This window comes from Neolamprologus brichardi, chromosome 1, assembly GCF_056152115.1.
Source record: "Neolamprologus brichardi isolate AB-2024 chromosome 1, ASM5615211v1, whole genome shotgun sequence".
Taxonomy (NCBI): domain Eukaryota; kingdom Metazoa; phylum Chordata; class Actinopteri; order Cichliformes; family Cichlidae; genus Neolamprologus; species Neolamprologus brichardi.
This window is the reverse complement of record NC_142104.1, coordinates 6,534,025-6,559,571: the sequence shown is the minus strand read 5'-3', so window position 1 is coordinate 6,559,571 and position 25,547 is coordinate 6,534,025. Positions and strand designations below refer to the sequence as shown.

At 39.4% G+C, this 25,547-nt stretch overlaps 1 protein-coding gene across 1 annotated transcript; it reads left to right on the top strand.

The window, feature by feature from the left end:
* LOC102786692 (solute carrier organic anion transporter family member 3A1-like) lies at window positions 1–24,585 on the top strand. The gene is made up of 10 exons (XM_006779713.2): window positions 1–570; window positions 2,853–3,312; window positions 16,379–16,477; window positions 17,152–17,421; window positions 17,574–17,738; window positions 18,478–18,676; window positions 18,891–19,026; window positions 19,154–19,326; window positions 19,658–19,722; window positions 19,945–24,585. Exons 1-10 carry the CDS (start codon window positions 412–414, stop codon window positions 20,319–20,321), a joined length of 2,103 nt encoding a protein of 700 aa, XP_006779776.1. The 5' UTR covers window positions 1–411; the 3' UTR covers window positions 20,322–24,585.
* The last annotated feature ends 962 nt before the right edge of the window (window positions 24,586–25,547 follow it).

The following is a 25,547-nucleotide window of genomic DNA, read 5'->3' as shown; positions in this document are numbered from 1 at the left end:
CGCAGAGCTGCGTCTCGGAACCGGACTGGGAAACCAGAACCAGTCGGCTTGGGGAAATTTTGAGTAAAAAAAACAAAAAACAAAACCCGGATGTGGGGAAGCAGAGCGTACTGTAGTTCTACGCTTAAGCCGTCATATATAACACTAGCGTAAGTTACGTATTTAAATGTGATGTAGCCGATAGGCACTGACTGGACAGGCGGTGAAGAGAGGTCGCTGACGGACTGTGCGCACTGCTGAGTGGACAGCAGGGTTTCTCGCTGTATATTTAAGCTTGGACGGGCTCCTGACAGCAGGTTCGCACTTCTTCTGCAGTGCAGCTCGTCATCACCATCATAACCAGATGCCCTCCGCCGGACCGGACCCGTTCAGTTTCATGCCGTCCAACCTGACCGGAGCTTGAGCCGAAGGATGCAGGTTAAAAACCAGATCTGCACAGAGCGGAGCAGCAACGACGACCCGGAGCAAGATGACAATCAGAAGAAGACCTCGTGTTTTTCCAACATTAAGATATTCCTGGTGTCGGAATGTGCTCTCATGTTGGCACAGGGCACCGTGGGCGCCTATCTGGTGAGTTTGGGGGACACAGTGTTGGTCTGAAGGAACGTCATGTTTCTCAGGTAACATGGGGTTAACGCAGCGCCCTTCAGACCGGCGCGGGCAGACAGTGAAAAAACGCTGCGCTGCTTCGGGTGCTCAGCTGCTGCGTTTAATAGCCATATTATTTTGATCACATTACTAAAATTACATCCTCCAGGAGCCACTGACTGATGACTTGCTGCGTATTATCCATCAGGCCTATGCGCCATCTGCATGTCACAAAGCGCGTCACAGCGGCAGTAGACTACGATATATGGAAAATTTTACTTGCTCATATGGATGGCCTGTTAGAGAGCAGCTTACGAAACACTGGTCAGGAGGTCCATACTGCTACACGCTCTGCACCCATATGTCTCAATAATGCAGGAGGCCTTTGACACCGGAGGATATAGGCCTAGGAGATGACGTGATCTCCACAACACAGGAGACAGCAGCTTTTTTTTCTCCCCCTCATTAACCAGACTGCATTTCCTGTGACAGCTTGATCAGAGTTATAAGCTGTTACTGCACTGTTATGATTAGATGTATGTCAACATAAGAGATCAAGTTTATGTTGCACGAGCACGGGAGAAAAATGTGTTTATGACTCAATAAATAAAGATTTCATCAGCCATCGCTAATGCAGGAGTGAAACGAATGACAAAGCCTTGAACTCAGCATTTAGGATAACTGTCAGCACTGGTTTTGGCTCAGCCACTTACTGGAAATCAGTTTGTTTTTTTGTTTTTTTTTTAAAGAAAAAATACGCTATTGTAATCAGCATTATTTTATTTATTTATTTATTTATTTTATCAAAGCCAATTCCTTGATAAATGTCAGCACAGTCTTGATACCATAAATAACTTTGTAACAGGAAAGGAATGGAAGATATTTTTAATGAGCTTAGGAAGACAGGATCTTTTTACCTGTCTGCTAAACACACTCTGAAAGGTGCAGATAATTAGAAGCACTTCTTTGATGTTAGTCAAAACAGCAAGGTTAATTTAAAAAATGGTGAGTTTAAACGTTTCATTAGAGCCAACTTTTTGGTTTAGCTTTTGTCCTTGAAGCCTGTTGTGGAGCTTTCTCATTTAAACATCCCAAACCAAAGATGCACCTTTAGCAAATATCTGCAAATAAAAGCATCACAGAACCAACATCACTCCTGTCCTGTGACATAGTTTGCTATCACTATTTAATACTGTTTTATTGATTCACAGTGGGCTGCTAAATGTACAGCAACAGACTTGTCTCAACCTTGTCATCCAAATCTTGGAATGTTATTGAATGGAATTGTTTAATAAGTTGAGCATTCGGTGAATTTAAACAAATCTGAATAATAATCAGATGCATATGGTAGCAGATCTTGTTACTTAGTTTGCCACAGTTGAAATACATCAGTGTTTGACTCAAATCTTTTCATGTTAGTAGTCAGACAGAGACTGTACACTTTTTATGGAAGGGTGACTGTTTTCTAGCTTTCTCCAAGGACAACACCAGTACAGCATGACTAGGCTGAGGTCTTGGTACATGGATCCATCAGCAGATATATGATCCAGTTTTTGACTCTGCAGTGGAGCTCGGTGTGACAGGATAAACGATACAGCACAGAATGAAAAGCCGTTATGCATAATTCACCTGAGCTCACTTCTGTTGTGGGAATGAACATGATTCATTCGCTTTTTTTATTTGGAACTGCTCTGGGCTTATTCTTTAGTTTTGCTGTGGATGAAGGATTACTAAAATAACTTCTAGCTAGCTGTTTACCTTCAGTCTTGTAGATGATCCAATACATTTGATGCAAGGAGCCACTTTAACACTTAGGCACCTTGAACACAGCTGGCACATCTTTGTGTCCATTTAATTAGAACAGCTACGTGAAGCTTCTTGCCTTGAGCCACACATATGCACATATTCCCTTTTCCCAGGTTTGTATCAGGTTAAGCCTTGGGGACCGTCTTGGCAGCTATATAGCAGGAGGATGGAGATAGGCACATTTGCAGCTTGTGTGTTATCAACAGGTTGATATGAGCTCTAAGGTAGTGACAGATGGCTGATAGCACCTGAAGCTAAATACTCGTATTATTGTAAACAGATTTAAAATGGAAAATATATAAACTTTATACTCCCATAACTTTAATTGCAGCAATTTATAGCACAGAAACTAAACTCAAGTATATAAACTCACCTTAAACGTGTTGCTGTGATACCATTGGCTGCTAGTTGTAGCACTTGTCCTTCATCTCTCTCCCTTTTCTCTCTTTTTCTGCCAGGTAAGTGTTCTGACCACTCTGGAGAGACGCTTCAACCTCCAGAGTGCAGATGTGGGTGTCATTGCCAGCAGCTTTGAAATCGGCAACCTGGCCCTCATCCTCTTTGTCAGCTACTTTGGCGCCAAGGCTCACCGGCCCCGGCTGATTGGCTGCGGTGGCATTGTCATGGCGTTGGGGGCCTTGCTGTCAGCCCTGCCAGAGTTCCTGACTCATCAGTATGAGTACGAGGCCGGTGACTCGTGGCATGCCGAGGATGGCAGGGATGTCTGCTCCAACATCTCCAGGTCAGAGAACAGAGACTCTGGGTTTAAATGCGGTAATCGAGCCAACACCAACATGATGTACCTTCTGCTCATCGGAGCCCAGGTCCTGCTGGGCATTGGGGCAACACCTGTTCAGCCCTTAGGAGTGTCCTACATTGATGACCATGTCCACAGAAAAGACTCCTCACTGTATATAGGTGAGTCAGTGCAGAGGTAAAACACAGAACATGACTATCAAGTGTGTATTTTTTTATAGCTATAATTTTTATTCAGTACATGAACAATGTAACTGTGGATTCTCAGGCTAATTACTGCTAGTGGCCAGATGAAGAGCTCTTTTCACTGATGCTTTGATCACAAACACCACCTCTCAGCTCCAAGCAGTCTGCTTTTTGTCCTCAGACCTCTCAAGGTGTTTTCATGCATCTCGCTTGTTGTTTTTTGTTTTGCTTTTCATACCATGTTTCTAATGCTTGATGTGAACAAAGATTGATGCTCCCAGCCGGTATCTGCTGTACATGCAAAACTTTCATGTGACAGACTCATTGCATAGTTGCATTAAAAAAAAATGTGTACAAACTCATTTGCAATCCAAGGGTGTCAAATACTGACATTTTATCAGAGTCAGTGGCATCTCACAGATATACATGGTTTCCTTTGGCACCTTGGCACGAAGCATCTGAGTTATGCAATAGTAAGACGGGGCTGTCACTCCAAATTTTTGTTGAACTGTTTTAACCCAAACCGCATTCTTTTCCTCAACCGAACCAAGTCATATTTGTGCCTAAACCTCAATAGCGAGGGAAGGAAAATAAGGCCACACACGAGGTTTCAAAGAGGACATGAACCTCCTCTTCAATGACAAACTTGCAGCTTAATGGTGGATGGGATAAAAAATGGATGCAGCCAGCGTGAAGTCTCCCACAGGTTTTGGACTCTGCATTTTCATGGCTTGTGTTAGTGATTTGGCTTCTACCATGCTGTTTTATTTTTAAGCCAGAATTTAATCAGTGTAGTTGGATGAAATGCTGACTTATAAAATTAACAATAACAACATTGTTTGGCAAACAGTGTCGTTACAGTGTACAAAGAAAATACTAGAATTTCACTCACCAGAATAGATGGACAAACTTGGATGGGCTGTTCCACACAGTAACCCATATAATATAGTTCGATTAAAAATGCCAATAGTACAAACACAGTGGCGAGATCTAGTTCAGTGACTCAACTTTGCAGAGGAAAGGGCTGGCAGACAAGATTCAGCTGCCTGTGTCAGGACAGCTGTCAGTCAAAACAGACACACCCCTAACTCCACTATCATATTTTTTATATATTTTTAAACATATTTTTAATGCTATTAGTTAGGCATTTTAACATTAGAGTCTATGGGGACTAATTCAAGTGGCCATAAGAAGAACTGCAGATTTTGGCACCTTTTTTTTTAGCCCTGAGGGTTTTTGCTTGGTCTTAATCTGCTGTTATCCCTTGAGTCATGTAATGTGGACTGTGTAGCACTTTACAACAAGGCATTTATCTCACAGCATCCAAAATTGCTATGGCTCCAAAGAACAACGCCAAAGGAGACCTTGTGCGCAGTTCCGTGACACTGGCATGATTTGATTCTCTGAGATGAGAATGCTGTTAGTAAATTTTATTAATTAAATGCTCAGTAATGGTACATTGCACTGTTGCTAAGTGTGAATTGGGCATTTGCAAAAATAGATGAGGAATATTGATTTTTTTTTTTAGATTAAATTCTGGGTCTGATGTTGACCTCTTTCATATCTGCAGGGGTTCTTTGGCAAAGCACGCTTTCCCAACTTTAGTAAGCATTTGAAGGTCAGCAGCAAAAGGCTGTGGTTTTAGTTACAGCAGCAACCGAGAGGTCGAAATAACCCTGTGTGCCAAAGTTGCCAAGGCAACAGTTCAAAGGCAGTGACTGAAGCTATGTACCATCCGTGTGACCTGCTAGCAGCAGAGCTCTATCTGGGTAGATGGAGAGAAAGAGAACTTAAGAAACATACATATCACTTGCTACAAAATCTAGAAATATATATGTAAAGGGCAATTTTGGTATTTTTTTCCCCCCAGTTTTTTTCCTCTGTTTAGAGCCCACAGTCAAGTTTAATACAACTTTTATTTTGAAAGCTATGTCTTTTCATAATCTGCAGTCAAAACCATGCCACAGACACCTTTAAGCTGGTCAGCTTTCCACTCTTGTGGGTAACGGGGGCCCTTATAATCATATCAGAGAGATGCAGAAGGCACATGCCACCTAACTGGACTCTCAGCATCTTTTTATGTAGTAAGTTTAAATTGCTTCCATCAACGCTGAGGTTCTATCGCTAGACAGATCTGTCCTGTTATTAGCTGTGGTTGTTTGCTGATATAGTGATGGCATTAGGGTTGTTAACCTGTATATTAATGTATGCACATATTGCATGCATTTTTGTTAAATGTATGTAATATACCTGGTGTCTGCAAGCAAAACTCCCCCTTGGTGATAGTCAAACTTTACTCTGCTTAAATAGGTAGGTGGGCAAAACTGCCAATGTAGTATATATATAGCCATCACACATGGGGGCTATCCAGGCATTTAAATTATTTTCTTATATTGATCTTAATCACTTTCCTCTTGTATAAATTAGAGCTCTTGTAGGTTAACCACACTTCAGTAGGAAAATATAATAGCTAGTATTTAAAAATACAACTTATTATCAGTTGATATCAGTTAATATATGTTTTATATTATGCATTAGTGTATCAAGAAGTATTGAAAAATTACAACTTTTTTCAGCTAGATGTGGTGTTTAGTCTGATGCAGGCATCACCAACACATTAAAGCTTTGTGATTCAATAAGGCAAAGCCGGCAGCATATGGGTTTGTTGCTTTAATGGAAACAAAGGTACTGAGAAATAAACATATGCTGTTCGGTTTTCATTTCCCTGAAGCTACAGTAGTTGCTCCTCCTCACAAGCTCCTTGGTTTGTTGCATTTTTTTTTCTGCTTACATCTCAGCACAGACCTCTTTGCAGGGTGAGTAGGCCTGCGGATTGTTCTGTGCCTGCTTTGATCTGCACAGTCTCTGCCAGCAGACCTCGGTGTAGGGGAGGGAGGTAAGGATGGACAGAGGGTGGAGGAAAGGAAGAGAGAGCGCAGCATCGAGTAATCCACCCTTGAGTTACCCTCCTGCTTGGTCAGAGGCCTATTCATGCCAGATACCTGATGTTTTTCAGTGTAAATATAATTCATTAGCCAGATGATATCCCACTATGAACACATGATCCATGTGAACAATCACAGTCATATTTAACATCTGTGAAGTATTGTAATACCCCCTGTAAAGAAACTATAGCGATTACCAAACATTTTAGATACATTATATGTATTAACCGGACAGCACAAATCAGTATTGTCTCACGATGCTTCATGGTTACTATTCTTGTTTATTTAAATTTCTTTTAATTTGACAAAATGATGAATTTGCACACATTCTGTTTTGTCAATAAAATTGATTTTCATATTAAAAACGAACAAAAATGCTGTTAGACCAAAACTAATGCCAACATAATAACATTTTGATGTTTAACAGGGCTGATATAATAAACACCACCTTAGTTTATCATGTTATATGGCTCACATTTACTAATTAGCGTTAAACACAAAGGACAGCAATGGCTGGCGATGATCCAAAGTATTTCATCTGTTGACGGCACAGTTCAGGGTGAAAGAAATTGTTGAGACATTTGGTCAAAACCACAAATGTCTGCCTCGGGGTGTTGCTAGAGAAAACGTCAAGAGGTTACTAAAGCCATTCGTAATCATCGTTTTTATTATAACCATTTCTTGCAATCAATCCAGTCATGACTAAGTGCCAAAACTGTCAACAAATAAAACTGTTAAAATGTGGAAAAGCGTTATGACAGAAAGAAACCCCATATCTAACTGTATCTGATGTTCTTTTAGCGCTCAGTTAGCTCAAAAATGTCACATAGCTGGTCCAATTTGCTAGCCCAGATTTTGGATGTCACGCTAAACTCATTGATTTGTGAAATCTATGGCTTGACTTTTTCACTGTCATCTTTGAAAGACAATAAACTGTATAAGTGACTTCACATTGTAGTGGTTTACAGATTTACAAAACAAGTTTGAGCTTCCTGGTTTGATTCCAGGAGATAACAATCCCTCGGGCATCAGGAAAGGCATCTAGTCTAAAAATCTGCCAAATGAAATATGCGGAGGTACCTGCTGTGGCGACCCCTTCTAACTGAAGAAGCAGCCAACAATAGGTTTAGACAATAAACTAAAGGCACCCAATTTTTTTGGCTTTAAGCTTGACTGTATGTTTTAAGTCTGCAATTTCTAAAAGTGAAATCAGAAAATTCTATTGGAAATACACCATTGAATTTGAATGCCACCAACGGTCCCCCTCTTTGGAAATATCTCGATCGTTAGATGAGAGCTATGGCTAAATATCATTTTTTGAAAATAACAGATAATAATTAGTGCCGAGATATAATGAAAAATGCATTGTTATTATTGTTTATTTTATTGGTTGCTTACAGAAAGCATCTGAATTACTGCTAAATTGGACATCACTTGGCATAGCAGTGGTTTAAGCTTAGATTTCTCCTGAACGGGGTTAGCTCGAATAAATTGCACTGCAGACTAAAATTGAGCCTGATTTGGTATGAAGTCTACTTTTATGTGCCCCAGCCAAATCCGCTGCAGCCTTTTCTCTTTCATAACATCCCCCAAGCTTCTTCCTTTGACACTTACAGATAGTACTCTTATATTAGTCTTTTCTCTCCACCACCCCCTCTCTGTTCTGTCTCTGTTCTCCATTTTTTGACAATCCAGGCATGTTGATTGCCATGGTTACCTCCTACAATGTGACTGCTGTTGTGTTATTGGTATTTACACAGTACGTATGTGTTCTGCGCTCCTTTGTGTTTTCTTCTTCTAGTCTCAGGGCGGTGGTGTTGTTTGACAAGACTGACGTGTGAAGGCACATTTAGACTGTAAGAAAACCTCCTGAATAATGCAGTGTGACAGAGAAGCGGTTAGGTGTAGTTTAGCAAACATCTAACCAAATGATTAAATATTAAAGCGGCAGCTCTCCACAGGCTTGCTAACAAAGCAGAGGATTGAAGGAGAGGCTGCTATTTTGTGGCCACATCTTCACCCCAAACAGATCAATACTGCCTGGAAGAGAAGGGCACGAAAGAATACTCAAGTGTAATGCAGGAAACATTAAACACTTGTCATAGGATATATCTGCTCTGTCTCCATGTGCCTGTTCTTCTTCAAATGTTATGTGGCCTTTCTCTTGTGTGTGTGTCTTGTACTTCACTCTGTTTGTTTTCCTCTATGAGTGTGTCTGTCCTAATCATTGTGATCAACAGTTCAGGCAGCAGGCAACTAAAAAGAAACGGAGACTGCTGCTAACTGTTCAGTTAGTTGCCCATCAGACCAGATCATTGTGCTCTCTGGCAGTTTATAGGGGGGGAGGGAAAGAAATGGCAGCAATGCAGCCATGATGACCTGCAGTAGTAGAGTGAGATCTGTGTGATGAAAAGTGTTTCTGTGAGGCAGCACTCTGGCACCAGCAATGCTTTGAACTAAGTGCCAAAGCCTGCGTGCCAACATTAGCACAATGTATAATGTTTGGAGTTGTCGCCGTCATGATCTATGGCGGCTGAAGGAAAAAAGAACAGATATGGCTGATGGGAAAGTTTGACTAACAGCGAGGCGAATGAAATGCCAATCACATGGCAGTGCTTTATTATAAAATAGATTAGGATTCATCTTGTGGTACCCATGAATATCTGTATCCATCCAGCAGTTGTTAAGATTGATTTGGCTGTAAAAACAAAATTTGTTCTTTTCTGCCGGCACTGCTCTCAGTGCACCACCATCGCTGGTAACACTTCATAGCAGTTTAGCCATTAATTATCATACAGACGTATTGGTGAGCTTACAACTCACTGAAGCTGTTGTATATGCATAATATTTTGCGTGCGTGTGTGCGTACTATAGCTATAACTCACATTAAAGTCTTGAACTGTAGAGAAGCTTTTCATGATTCACAGGTCAGTATAATCTTCATTTATCCTTTACTGGGCAGCAGCATTTTTGCTCCCTTCCTTCTTCCTATGAGCCAACTTTCTTCTGATCATAAGATCTGAAAAGCTAAAGTTTTGAAAGGTTGGACAGAAGTGTGCGCGTACGATTGTCTTATTAAGTATAACCCTTACCACTGACATCACACTGAATAGAAAAAGAGCAGAGCCACAAGGAATCTGAAACAGTCTGAAGAGGTTTTGTCTCACAGCGATCTTTGTATATACACGGGCCTTTTTATTTGAAACTTTGACCATGTTTAAAATAGTTATCCGCCATTGTTACAGAATAAATGTGATAAAGCACAAAATATATTCCCTTCAATGTCAAACTATTATTTAAAGTCTGGATGTGTGTGGGCAGCTGTGAAAGATTCCTCAAAAAAGGAGAAAATGGCTTCTTTCAGAAAGACCAGCCTGCTCCTCAGCTCTGTGGACTGTGAGTCCAAACCAGATTGTAATTGTATAATTGATTGCTGTCAGCTGCTTGACAGATACCCCATGTGAAGGCAGCTAACCCTCCTATCAATTGTATCCACCACAGAGGGTCTTAGAGTGAAGCAGCTATTCAGTTAGAAGCCTTCATGCTGTGTGCGTTTTTGAACAAGTATGTAGCATCACATCGCTTCTGCGCTACATCTTAACACGATGCAGTAAATGTTTCTGCGTCCATAACGAAATCTTTAAAAAAAAACACAGTGAGTTACAAAGCTAGCCAAAGACCCTCCTGCTTTATTTAGTTTCTATGCATTCGCATTTTATTTTTCAAGTTAAAATTCAATGCTATGACCATTATTACTCATTTTAGGCCACAGTAGCACGGAGTTAGCTTACCACTTTAGATCCACACTGAAATACTGTATCTCTGAAGACTTACTATGAAGTTTTCTCAGAGAAAAAATATTCTACTGATTTTGGTGATCCTCTGACTTTTTTGACTCATGCCATTTGTGAGTTTTTTTTTTTTGTCATCAACAATTTTTTTTTTTTTTTTTCATTTTAAACTTCAATAACAGAACTTAAGGATAACTACATAAATAAATAGTTTAAAAAACAAACAAACAAAAACAAAACAACAACAAAACAAAACACACACAAAAAAAAAAAACACAAAACAAAGGAAAGTTATCCTATTCTTTCTTCGCACACCAATCCCCACACCACCACTCTGTCATTACTCTTCTGTTCTTCAAGTTACAGAAAGCCAGCTTGTAAAGGGAGACCAAATACAATCATATTGATGCAATTTGTCTAATAAACCATAAGTCACTTTTTCGTAAGACGCCAACTTAGCCATTGTCTTTAGCCACTCTTCATAGGGAGGGGGGTTCTTTTTCCGCCAATGTCTTAGCAGGACCCGTTTGGCCGTAGTAAGAGCCAGAATAAAACTCACAATGCCATTTGTGAGTTTTAATAAAATGTCTCAGCAAAACTCGGATTTGGAGCATTTATTCATCTGGACCTCAGGATAAATTATGATAATCCCGTACTTTAGCCAGCACATTTAGGTCATAATGTTACTTTGTGCAGTATTGTGGTTTATGACTCAATTGTTCGACAACTCACTACATTATCATCAGTCTCAGCTGTAGGTTTGTACAACTGAACTAGTATTATCCACATAACAGGACTGTATATAAAAGATGATCATAGTGACCTTGATACTACTATTTTGTGAACTAACCCTTTAAGATCACATACTTGGCTGTTGATTGTAAGCCCTCAGCGCAGGTATCTTTCTTAACATCAGGTCAAGAGAAGATTGCAAATATTCAGACAAACCAACAATCTTGATTACACTTTCTGAATATCGAGTGAATGTACAAGCAACTCAGAGTAAGCTGGACTACAGGAATATTACAAGCACGCAGCAGAGAATTGCATTGGTTGTATTGGTGACAAACATACAACAAATTACGGCACATTGCTTTAAAGCAGCGTACAGAACAATAAATGAAAGTACAGTAAAAGAGCAGCCTAGGAGGAGCATGGAGTCCAGCTCTATAGCTGCAGGGTCAGCTTCTCTTATCTTAGCCTCTATTCATCGCTTTAATGTGTGTAATGAAGCAGTGTGAGGCTGCAAGTTTAGAGTCCACTGCAGCAAAAATGTTTTTATTCCACTGGAGTTATTACTCCTCCACTGTAGGACAGCAGAGGAAGGGAATGGGCGCTGACTCAGCACACACTGTCCGCTCAGATCGGCACAGGTTGTTTTATATGAGTACCTTTTAAGAGCACCTTGGCCAAGATACAAAGTGCCAGCGATTGAACTGTGCCATAATGTGAGCCTGAGTGTGAAATTATTCATGCGCTGGCAGTGTGACCAGGTAGAAGAGCCTTGTCTAACACAGTATGACCTTGCATCTGCTGCATTCATTACTGCTAGGCACAAAAGGCACAATATGGAGCTAGACCTACCACGAGGTTGAGTATAATTTTTTATCACTTCTTAGTTTCTAATTTTTTTCTTTGTTTTTTGCACAAGGGTTACAGGATTAAAAAAGAACTATAATCTGTATTTACTTACATTACTGTCCCCCCAAAAAGCTACATATCTATATTTAAATCGGTTTAGTACTGCTTTTACTGCTGCTTCCATCTACATGCATGATTTTAAATGTATCAGCTACTTGTGCCATATGTTGTCATATCCATGGTTACGTGCTTATTGATCGATCTCACCTCAGTAGATTGCAGTTTTTTAATGTAACTGATCACTGACTAAATTACACAAATAACAAAATGTGAAAAATAAAAAGGACTGATATGGCGCGTGTCAAACACAATATGGAGATCTGGACTGAAACTGTGGCAAATATGAAACCTGCTCTGTTTAAGAATTGTGATACTTTTAAGGCTGTTATAGAATAGAATAGAATAGAATAGAATAGAATAGAATAGCCTTTATTGTCATTGTACAAAGTACAACGAAATTGGAGTGCCACTCCCTTGGTGCAAAATGCAATAATAAATATAAATGTAAAATATAAAAAGTACAATAAAACAACCGAAGTACTCAGACAATAATAAGTACAATATATACAGGATAGCAGCATAATATAGTGACAATGGCAAGTATGGTATAGTTAAGCAGGTTTAATTGTTTTGTGCTTATTTACTACGGTGATAGCTCTGGGAAAGAAGCTATCCCTGAATCTGGGATAGCTTCTTTCCCAGAGCTATCACTGTCCACTTATAGTCCACTTAAGGCTATTATATCTGTGTGTAATGGATTCAATTAATTTTAAACATCAAAATTCTACACACAATGTCCCATGATGACAATGTAAATAGAGTTTGCTTGAAATTCTTGCAAATTTCTGTGGTAAATATAGTTGATTGATATGTGTTGGAAAGGCACACAGTTGTCTGTATAAGGTCCCATAGTTAACAGTGCATGTGGTTGTTTTTAAAGAACAACTGAAAGAAAAACGTGCCTAATTTTGTATATGTGTACAATATAGTTATACTAATTGAATAATTTACTATTAATTCTAATATTTATCTCAATATTTTAAACACAAACCTGTGTTCAGTGGTGCCATATTGCAGACTTGTGATAAATGAAAATGGTACCTCTTGCTGAGTATTCATGGTCTCCACTAAGGAGGTTGTTGTTCTGCAAAAGCTTGACTTAAGTGGAGTGCCTCTACCTGCCAGGATGGTCATCTTCATTTATGTGACACAAAGTTACAGCTCTATGTAAAATAAATAGGTGTACTGTAGATAATAAATTGCCATTCTGTTAGTATTAGCCATCAGGTTTGTATTACCTTTAGCTTCACTTCTAGCTCATCTCAGCAGGTGGTGTTCAGAAGGAAGGAACAACAGCTTTACGTCAAAACAATAGAAGTAAATTAAAGTTGTCACCATAGGACACTGTAGCCAGTGTAAATTAGAAGGGACTGAGACGTTTTAGTTTAAGGTTATATTTATTATTTGTGTGGGCTATATTTGGAAAGGAATCCCTGACAAATATTCTGTTTTAAGTGTATGAAAACACTATAATATATATACATATATTAGTATGATTGCTCTCAAAGAGCCCCACTTTATAGTGGCGACAGTCTTCCCGTACCTCACTTTGCTCTCCTGTTCCAAAGCTATCAGTGCTTTGATGCTTGCAGGTACACTGCAGATACTAAGAGCATCCTCCATCCCTCTACAATTACTGCAAAGTCAATAAGTCATGAAAGATTTACATTCCATCTATAATGAGCAATCAGAACTTATACCAATCCTGTGAAAGTTAATCTACTGTATGTCAGAAGAATAATTATTTTTAAGAGCGTAGTTAAAAATGTGTGCACATCATCAATATCTGCAGAGGAACACAAGTCTGGCAACTGCTGATTTTTCTAGTAGTTCACATATTGCATTGCAGCAACTCAGTGTAAATTACAAGGGGGAAAAAACCATGTCGGATCAGCTGGTTTAAGATTGGGTTTGAAACATGAATTGTGCAATGCTGCTCTGCTAGTCTAAAAGTACAAAATAAATTGCAATATATATGCATATATTTGTTATATAAATATAAAATCCCACAAATAATTCCACATAAAGATCATTTAGTCTTTCTGCAGTAGGAAGACACACCAAGTCCACTTGCTATTGGATGCGAGTCAAATAAATAACATGTGAATAGAGCAGATGACTAAACAGTAGTGAATGCTTTACTATAAGGTAAAGGTTGCTATGTTTATGATAGCTTCAGTACTACTCCTCATTCTTTCACTGGGTTTTCAGTCATGTCTCCATGGATATGGTCTCGGAAGTACCAACTGTTGAGTTCAGACAGCAGACTGGCATCACACATCTCTGTCTTCATGCTTATTGCTGCTATTGTCATCAGCACTTTCACTTTGACGGCCACTCTCCGGCTCTTTGTCTCATGTAACTGGAAACACTGAGGTTGTTGTACCCACACTAGTTTTCAAAGTATTGAGCGTTGGTGTACTGTAGATCAGATTGGCAGGGGCCCAATATTTTCTGCTGGTTCACTGCCATGTTTGTGTGTGTTTGCCATCCTCACTACATCACATGCATTATAGATTAATTGCCCTTTGTGTGTCTGTGACTGGAACCCAGAGGAAGGCAGAAGAGGATATCGGAGGTCATTATTTGGTTGCTTGTTGAGCTGGTCCTGCTCTAACCCCTGACCTCCTCTATTACCTGACTTAAGCCCCGGTGGTATCAGTGGCTCTGGTCAAATAAAAATAGCACACAGGGAAAGTTAGAGCTGGCAAGACTGACTCCTCGCCAGAATCAGTAAGCACATGATAGCCTGTCTCTCTTCATAAACAATTATGCAAAGATAAAAACAAAATTTATATTTGAAATTGTCTTTTTGACATAAGTGGGCAGGGAGGCATTAGATTTTCTTTGAAACAGTGCCAAAAGTTTCAAGAATGATTGAACCGTTTTACAACACCACAAGGAAAAAAAATGTGAAATTACCGTGTGTAAAAGTGTCGTAGAAAAAGTAAAAAGAAGGCCTCAGATCCTAGTATGGCACCTCTTGAAGCTGTGTTTGCATACCTTTGCACAATTCTCTGAAATCAGCTTTGTGAACTCTCATTTCTTATAAAATTCAGTTCAATTATTTCTATAGTGCCAAATCACAGCAGCAGTAACCTCAAGGTGCTTTATTTATAATGAAATTCCTTCACTGCAAGATGTTTGTGGTTTTTCAAGGGTGTTCTCTCTGTTAAAAATTCAATTTTTTTTAATGAGATTCAGATTTGGGCCTTTTTTTAACCATGTTTTGGTAGATTTGGTAGATTTGTTACTGCAGTGATTGCATTTAATCACCAAGCTGTCTTTGTTCTGCAACAAGCATACTGCTGTTGTAGCCATTTGACTGGTCTGTCCAGAGCACATTATTCCAGCTAGCCCAGTCCTTACCTTGATGTCCACTGGCAAACTAGTTTCCAAACTATGGACAGAACAGACTTTCTTTAGTATGCCTGCTACGCGGGTTAAATTTGTGCTCTTTCTGATTGCAGGTACATGCACTTTAATGCCAACAGTTGCAAGACTTTTTTGCAGGTCCCGTGAAGAAAGTTTGATGTAGTATCTTGCCAGACTAATAAGCATCCACAACCTTTACTCTGAAGGCCTGAATGAATAATTTACATCTTAGCATGACGATAACAATATGCACTTCATAAGCAAAGGAAATACCAGACCCTAGTTTGATCTGGAACCTCTGATCCCAATCTTATAGACTTGAAATTGTAATAAATGCTTTCTTATTTTCTTGTGATTGATCTATATATTTTTATTATTTGCACTTATACCTCTAAATATGAGCCTATAATACTACTCTGTTCTCACAAACAATAACGGGTGATGTCCAGAGAAGTAATCATTAAATTGCCTACAGAGAAATTGACTGGCCCCCTCATCCTGTCAGGAGTGAGCAGCGCTTCCTCTGCTTTGGGATCCATTATTAGCAGTCAGGCTACTGGAACTCACTCCTATTGTTCCACTTACCACCAGCATGGGTAACAGATTAAGTGCCACACACACAAACACACACACAAACAGTCCAGCACAGTGTGATGCTTTATAGAGAGCTCTCAGCCCCTGTGCCAAAAGCGGGCAGCTTTTTACATTCAGGGGAACGTCAATCAGAAAGTGCATCAGTCACTCCCCACTGCTCTTACAGTAAGAACCCATTTCCTGCTTGATTATTTATGATGCTGCTGGATAATCCAGCCTTGGATCAATTACACTGTGCAACCTATGGGCTGCATATTACAGTGATGGTGAATAAATCTGTCGCTGGAAGACTTCTGATGAAATTATAAAATCTCTTGGCATGGATTTCATACTTAATATTTAATCTTTAAACAACATACCTTTTGATTCCTAATCACAAAGTGCAATTAACAAGTATACTTTATAATAGGAAGCATCATATGTAATAGAATAGAAGGTGTTGGTAATAAACAGCTTGATACAAGGCTGCCCTCTGCTGAACAATGAAGTGAAATGCATGTGTCCTCTTGGCTCGGGTCATTTTATGGTGCAAACACTGAAATGTTGCAGGTGTTTTTTGTTTTTTTGGGTTTTTGCTGCATACTGTCATTTTCTGACAGACTTGTTGTTCTTCTATACCTTTGTTTTGTCTTGCAGGTATCCTATTTTCAACTTTAGTGTTCGGCCCAGCTTGTGGCTTCATCTTAGGATCTGTCTGTACCAAAGTTTATGTTGATGCTGTTTTCATTGATACCAGTAAGTTGGGAAATTAAATGGTTAAAAATATTGCAAAATTATACCACACTGAAACAGAGGTAATTTTATTGTGACCTCTACTAGTACACCCAGTGTTGCCAACTTAGCGACTTTGTCGCTATATTTAGCGAGTTTTCAGACGCTAAAAAAAGACGTGAAAGCGCATATCGCTTTTACTCTCAACAAGCAGCGGGTGCTGTAACGCAGTCAGTTCTTCTTTTACTCTTTTACTCTTATGCTGTTTTGTGGATCACAAGGTTTAAAGCTACTTATAAACACACACACACAAAGTAACTCCACCAGAGTGCCTATTTCGGGTCACTTTTGCCGGTCCAAGCCCGGGTAAAGGAGCAGGGTTGGAATTGTGACATTAAAAAAACAATAGTTGCTAAAATAAATTTAATTTGTAGTTCTAAATAAATTCTAAATGCATTTAGGACGTTTTTTACTCTATGTCTCTTCCACGATGTTATTTCTCTCTCCAATAACATAGATTACAATTACATTAGCATGACCAATTATGCAAATTAGGTGATGACGTCATTTAGCGACTTCTAGCGACTTTTAGGACAGCCAATGGCGATTTTCCTTACTGAGGAGTTGGCAACACTGAGTACACCAATACTCGTCCTTCCCTTTATGACTGCTGTGAATTTTCTTACCCTCCAACCAAGGTACGCTGGACATCACCCCAGATGACCCTCGCTGGATCGGGGCGTGGTGGGGCGGCTTCCTCCTGTGTGGTGCCTTACTCTTCCTGTCCGCCCTCTTCATGTTCGGTTTCCCCCAGGCGCTGGATGAGCAGGACATGGACAGTGGAGCTGAGAGTGAGCAGGCCATGCTGCCTTCTTCCCTGAGCCTGGAGTTCCAGGGCTCTAAACCCAATGGAGCCATTCATGGCTTTGATATAAACAGCGGACTCTCAGTCTGTCAGCATCTGAGAGGTGAGGAAGTCAAGAGAAGAGTGGAGGGGGTTTAATAAGTGACAAGATTGTTTAATGGAATATTTAAATTCATACGCGTGCTTCTGCTCTTTTCTCTCAATACTTCTTCATCCTTTCTACTTTTTGCTTAATTTTCTTCTCCTTTGACCCAGTGATCCCCCGGGTTACCAGGCACCTTCTCTCCAATCCAGTGTTCAGCTGCATCACGCTGGCAGCCTGCATGGAGATCGCTGTGGTTGCTGGCTTTGCTGCCTTTCTGGGCAAATACTTAGAGCAGCAATTCAACCTTACAACATCCTCAGCTAATCAGCTGCTAGGTAGGCAGTAGGGATGGATATTGATAAGAATTTATTGATACCAGGGCCATTATCGGTTCTGCTTACAGCTCACATTCTTAGATTCCATCACAATTTCTTGTGTGGGAGAAAGAGTACGCCCAAGAGGTTTTAAGCATCAACAGAGCTACATAATTATCACTGAGTGGGAACACATTGTAAAGCAGAGGAAAAAAGGCTTGTAAAGCTCTGCAATAGGCTGATGTCAGAAAACCTTGCAAGCATTGATGAGCGGGGTAAACTGAGAATTTTAAATAACTTTTTAATATCTCTTTAAACAAAATTCAGGACTAAACTTGCGAATAGTAACATAACCAAAAGTAAAAATGTGTCGTAACTAAAGATAATAATATGGTGGATTTATGCTTCGAAAACTGGAAAACAATAGATAACTAAAGTGTTAAAATAAGTGAAGAAAAAGTAGCATATGACAATAACACTTAACTACATTAAAACTGTATTGAAATAAAGTACTTAAATGAAGATATTCATTTACATTCTCTCATCTCAATGATATTGGGCTCTGTAGGATTAACAGTACTCTAGCAAAAGACTTACCATGATGGTTACCATGGTGAGGCAGGTTTCTCAACTTCCTTTCTCTCCTAGAGGGGTCCTACTCGTATCTCAATAAAAGGAAATTATTTATATGTTTTTTTTACTGTCAAATCATGAGGAATGTTGCTCTGTATACAGAATTTACTTGTTTTTCCCTCTCCAGGTATGACGGCCATCCCCTGTGCCTGTCTGGGAATCTTCCTCGGGGGACTCCTGGTTAAGAAATTGAACCTGTCAGCTCTGGGTGCCGTCCGCATGGCCATGCTGGTCAATCTGGTGTCCACTGCCTGCTATGTCTCTTTTCTCTTCCTGGGCTGTGACACTGGACCTGTCGCTGGGGTCACAGTGGCCTACGGCAATGAGTAAGAGTGATGACTTACTGATGTGAATGAAGTCTTTCCAGGAACTTTTAGTTCTGTATAGTACTTTTCCCCACAGAGATATACTGTAGGTCCATGCAAACAAAAAATTTAACAAATCCCAGAATTAAAAAAATCCTTCAGAAAAATTGCATTAGATTTTCAAAATGTACATATGCAGCATTATCCCTAACGTGACCTTTGACTTCCTCTATAGGACGTTGCAGTCTTGGCAGCAGCCTGAGTCAGCATGCATTAGTAACTGTAACTGTTACACTGCATCGGTGAGCCCTGTCTGTGGCTCCAATGGAGTCACCTACCTCTCAGCCTGTTTCGCTGGCTGTACCAAACCAGTGAGTTGGGACATTACTGCTGATAATCATTGCTCCCCGGTGCCTGAAGGGCTCACAATTATAAATACTGCAGATTTACTCGATATATCATTATTACATTATCACCTCATTTCTTTTTGTTTGTCAGAACCTGACCAACTGTGCGTGTATATCCAGCAACAGCGAAGAAGCAGTGGCTTTACCAGGAAAGTGTCCCAGCCCAGGCTGTCAGCAAGCCTTCCTCACCTTCCTGTGTGTTATATGTGTGTGCAGCATGATTGGCGCTATGGCCCAGACACCCTCTGTCATCATCCTTATCAGGTATGAGCACATCCCCCCCGCTTGCTATTCATCAACTGCTCACAAGAGGGAGCTGGCGACATTTCAAAATACCGGTGGTTCTTCAATGGAAAGGATTGATTTATCAAGCTGACAGTGATACGGACAAATACAGACACACGCAAGTGTATATTAACTCATATATAATGACAAATAACACTAAATATATATATATACATAATGCTCGTAATCTAGATAGGTAAGATAGAGAGATATGTACAAAATAATGTAATTTCGAACTCAATAGGTGTACCAATTAAAACAGTTTTCCACCACAGTACTCAAAGGGTTGAAGTATTCTCTTAATTTTCAGAACTGTCAGTCCAGAGCTTAAATCCTACGCCCTTGGTGTTCTGTTCCTGCTTCTAAGACTAATAGGTAAGAAGCACTTCACTACTATTGGCACTCTGTATCGTGTTTGTGCAACAGCTGTTGGTCTGTAGTTTTACTCTGTGACTTAAACGTCAGGGCAATTTTTCACCTTGCTTGAAATGAACTTCATCAGTCTGTCTGCCTGGATACATTAGGAACATGAACTCAAACTGGTGTTCTTCTTGACCTTGTGACCTGCTGTCTCTCCGCAATCCCCACCTGCTCCAGGCTTCATCCCTCCCCCTCTGATCTTCGGCATGGGCATCGACTCCACCTGTCTGTTCTGGAGCTCCGTCTGCGGCGAGAAGGGAGCCTGCATGCTGTACGACAATGTGGCCTACAGGCATTTGTATGTCAGCATCGCCATCGTTCTCAAGTCATCGGCTTTCCTCCTGTACACCACCACATGGCAGTGTCTGAGAAAGAACTACAGGAAATACATCAAAAACAACGAGGGGTACCTCACGCCCACCGAACTCTTCGCCTCCAACGTGACTCTGGACAATTTGGGAAAAGATATCACGCAGAACCCAACCAACAGGACAAAATTCATATACAACCTGGAGGACCGTGAGACATGTGACAACATGGAGTCTGTTTTATAGTGCTGGTCTGCACTGGGGCTGCAGACCGGAGCCGTTAATGTGCAACAGACCTGAAGCGTGATGTTTCTGAGTTCAGAGAAAAGTCCTCAGTAAAGTTCCAGTCTTCTTATCATCCAAAACATGACACGTATTGAAAAAGAGAAGATTCCCCAAATTTGCCACGCCCACGTTTTCGTCAGCTGAAATTAAGCTGGCTTTAAGAAAATTGCTTTTACTTTTTTTTTTGCAAGGTTGGAATAGAAAGTGAAGAGGAAAGAGGGGAAAAATCACATGCAATAGATTACTGCTGACGAAAGTTTAGTTCAAAGTTTTGGATTTACTATACCAGAGTTTATGAAATGGTTTATTTTCCTTTAGTATTTCTCAGGTATGGTATATCAGAAAATGCAAAAAGGGTGACAGTAATCAATTTTCAGTCCATCTACAGTGCATCTGAGGATCTCTACAGGAGACTTCTTAACACATTTGTTGTAAACCCTTTATTAGGTTTCGACTCCATCCAAAACCAGTTAACAAGCCCTTTTCACTGCAGTCATTTTGATATTGAGCATGCACAATACCAGAGCCTCTGCCCATGTACACGTATGGGACAGAGCCACTATTGTTGTGATTAATCACATCCGTGTTTACCCTGCAATAACATGTCAGCGTGGCTGCTATGAAAAGGGCCCGTTTCTAAGCCAGTATACAATTACTGTACGTTTCTTCAACCTTAACCCCGGCAGTGACTCAAACAGACATACAACAAGCGATGAAAAAGAAATCAAATGGTTCAAAAGGTGCAGAAGTTTACAGCAATATAGAAAACTGATTTCTTTATTTAGCTCCTGCCACCAATTATTGCAGGTCACATTTTCCACAAAACGTGGATTATCCCACTTTGAAATGGTTAAAATGTGAAAGAGGTTTCTAACATTTTTCAGAGAAATAAGAAACAAATTCTTTCATCATAGCTTTCGGTGTTTACTTTAGTCGAGAAAGTTGTTGGAAATATGTGAAGTTTTGGCACTGATACTCGACCAAAGTCTGAGATTATATTTTAGTTTCGGAGCCACAAAACTTTTCAGTTTTTTGTTTTTTTTTTACTTGACATTTATGAAAATTAGATGCAGCTTCTGACAGGTAATCAGAATAAAAGCTTAACTGTTAAAGTTTAAATAATAGCCTGACTCAAAGGAACAGAGTAAGATGTCTTTTTCATTAATGTTTAGACGAGATGCACATGATCAGATTCAGTAAATGAACCTGTAACCTTTCCTAAATCACTGATTCAACAATGCTCATGCCAACTGCAAACAGATGCAGAATAAGAGTTTGTAATGTAACTTCACTCTTGGGGACATCGTTTGCAGCATTGATGCATGAAATACAAAGCAACAAATATAACAAGCAGGAGACACTGCAAATAAGACACTCCAGGTACATTATTTAGGAGGGCCATAGCAGGTGGCAGCTGTGGGAAAGGAAGCTTTTACCAAGAGCACCAGTATGACTAGTGAGCTCACACTGAGTGAAAGTGAGAGTGTGAAGGCCTTTTTGTGGAATACCAAGTCATTGTATTGAGACTGTTGATTGTAGTGGCTAGCTGTCAACAGACACAGCATAGCATGACGCACAGTGTCCAGCCAGAATGAGTTCATTAAAAAGCATGCTGGTAATGCATGCACATAAAAATAAAATATGTTCAGAATGATGTCACTATATTGCACAGACTCTGTGGTTTGTTGGCCATTGTAATGGTTAAATATACATTTAACTCGAATGGCCTCCAAATTCTATTTTTGACCATGGAACAGCTTTATAATGCATACTGCATTGTGATGATGACTTTTTTTTCTTCTTCTTTTAAATCAAACCTCAGCTGTCACAATCACTCACACTGAAGTGATTGTCTACATGCAGATACAATACAGCTTTTTGTTCAAGAATTCAGCTGGATTCTGATTTTTGACATATCCACTTTATATATAGTGTTTTTCTTCTGGCTTACTCTGTAAGTATTTAATATGTTTTGCATCAAAAATCCAGAGAGCAATCATCACAATACGTTTCATTTTTAAAATGCATATACCCTTTGAGGCTTTGGGAAATACGCTTTTGGGAAATTCTTTTCCTAGCCAGAGTTAGAAAGACAGGGTTGATAATACTCTGGCCAGCTGTACAGTAAGTACAAAGGTAGAGCTAGCTGTCAGTTAGCTTGGCTTTGTATAAAGACTGAAACTGAACTGAGTACCAGGCTCAGTCCAAACGTCGAAACAATCAGTCTATTCAAGTCATCTTATTATACTAACATGTTAGACCTACATTGACTTTGTATACTTTGTATACAAAAACTGAAATGTCAAAATTGGGGTTTATTTTCTCAGGTTTGGGCCTGGAAATCAGTGCAGCCTACCAAGAAATGCCCATGAAATTAGAACTTGTTAGTTTTATGCCTTAGTTGTTGCATATATGAAACAAAAAATGTTAATAGGTTATCTTTAAAGGTGCTGGTCAGTAGATTATGTCATCATAGCCCGGTTAGCTGCTCTGCTTTACCTGTTTGTGCTAAATTAAGCTAACTACTGGTTATAGATTCACATAAGAAAATCTGTATGTTTAGCTTGTTTCCCAAAATTTCAAACTGTTCCTTTAAGCTAGCTTTGAAAAGGTTCACAAATTCTTTTTGCCACCACCAGTGTCTCAAGAGTCATTTATTAAGAGTAAATACATGCACATTACTTGTAGGTCTACAGCATTTTAAGTTTCATATGCAATGAACCAAAAGAACAAGATTTAAACTCTACATATAAACTCTACACTAATAAATACTTTTATTTTGGATGCACATTACTTGTAGGTCTGCAATATATTGAGTTTCATAAATAATTAACCAAAAGAATAAGATTTAAACTCTACATTGATGCTGCTATAGCTTCAAAAATGATAAAAAAAAAACACAGTGGGAAAATAAAACAACAGATCAGTGCTTTATGAACCTATGTTGACCACAGAGACACGCTAAACCACATCACGTCATTGTCTTTGTGGATTTTCTTAGAATAGAATATAAACAAGTTGAGATTTTTTTTTTTTTATAGTGAGAGAACTTTTCGGCACTGATTAGTCGGTGCCTGTTTTCAAGCTCAAAATCTAACGACGATGGAAATATTGGCTCCAAACGGGATATTTGGGGTAATGCTGAGCTGTACAAATAATCCAAAAGAAACAGGGTGGGGCACCTTCTGGCCACCATCTCCTCGTCAGCAATCCCAAACAGGTGGTGCTGTCTTTGATATTTATAGCACCCCAGTGTGTCTAGTGTTGACTCCTCTGTACATAATAGTGCCATAAAAGTGCCGAAGTGACACCATAGAAGTGTTCTGTGACGTCCTGCAGAGAACTTTGTCTGAACACGCTGGAGGTCAAAGCAGATCCTCCGGTTGTATGTAGCCTTTTTGTGATATCCCTCAACTTACTTTCACCACATCATCCTAAAGTGTCCCAAAAATATATTGCCTATAGAATATTGTACATTGGTCTAGAAAACAGTAACATTTAGGATGTAATAACTGTTAATATGTAGAAGTTTTCTACTAGTGAAGGTATTGTCGAATTTAGATTGAATTCTCTTTCCATCAGTGACAAAGCTGATAACTGTTGCTTTGGTACAATTGAAAACAATACTTTGCTCGAACGTATTGTTTTTATTACTGTGGCACCGATGTTGAGCTGTAGTCTGAATTTGTACAGTAGATGAGGCTGACTGTAGAAGATCAGCCAAACTTCACTGATAGCGGTCCTGCAACTGTGCCTGGATGCCAAGCTCTACTCTAAGACTTTATGATCGGAGCTCATGTTGTGCCATATCAACCTGTGCACTGTAACATTCAACACTTGCAAAGAAGAAAACAACATATTTTAGGTCTGTCCGACAAGTGCAAGGGCAGCAGCATTTGCTTGACCTTGCATTGACCTGTGGCAACAGGACTGTTTTCTTTTAGCACCTCAATGTGCTCAAGACGTTTTGCCTTGTGATGGAAAATAACTTTAAAGCTTAAATGTTTTTTTTTTCATCCTATTATTTTCATTCATCTCTTTTGATGGCCTTGCCGTGTGGTAACAACAGTTTGACTTTTATAAAGGACTTTTAGTGGCAGGAGTATTGACCTATGAAGAGTTCACTACCAAAATATGACATCTGCAAGGAAAAAAAAATATTATCTATGGTGGTTAAAGACACATTTTGCCAACAATAAATATGTTTCCTGGTTAAAAAAAAGAAGATATTTGTTTCAAATTTTTGTTGCTATTATGTATTTTGCAAATTTTTTTTTGTCATTTTGGAAGACAACTCTTCATATACGGATTGATAATCCTTTGTTTTGAGCCTTTAGGCAGCATGTTGCCTTTGATTTGAGAGAAACATTATGCTAACAGTGACGGCTTTAAAATGACATGTCTGCTTATGCTGTTGGTGGTAGTCAAAATGAGAATTGTAGGATTCTTTGTAAGGGACCTTTGCAAAAGAAAAGGGTAATGAAATAAGAATATATCACCTATATTTTCAAAGATTTTTTAGATATGCTCTGTTGCTTCTTGGTATTTGTTTTCAATTTTTTTCTTTAAATGATAAATTTATATTTAAAAGCTTTAGTTCTGTATATTTCTTGGAAATTACATGATTGTATGTTTATTGTAAATACATTAAATATACTATTTTTGTTTGTAATACGAACTTGTCTGATGAGTTAGCAAAGGATTATTAGTTAATAACACTTACAGCTAATTTAGAATCAACAATTGCCTAGCATGAATGTTTTTGGACTGTGTGAGGAAACACTGGCAGGCACAGGGAGAGCATGCAAACTCCACACATAAGGGCTACAGAACAGGCTTTCTTATTCAGTGTGAGAGTGGTGGTGCACCAGCATGCCGCCACTTAATCCAGCCAGAGATATTGCACTTATTAAAAGATGCCTTGACTGAGAATTCACTACAGCAATGCTAGCAGCTCTTTTAGACTTCAAGGTTTTCTTTAAAATGTCAACCCTGCAGAAATGGTGTCTTTATTTTAAGCACAAATAATGATCTTCTGTGCAGACATTCCATAAGTAGAATTTTTTTCTTTTTTGTTATTTGAAAGAAAAGAAAAGAAACGTCTGAAGGCATATTTTTCCCACTGGCTGATGGACACGTTATATTCTTCAGGTCATGTGGTCTTTGAACAGATATTGTTCAGGGGTG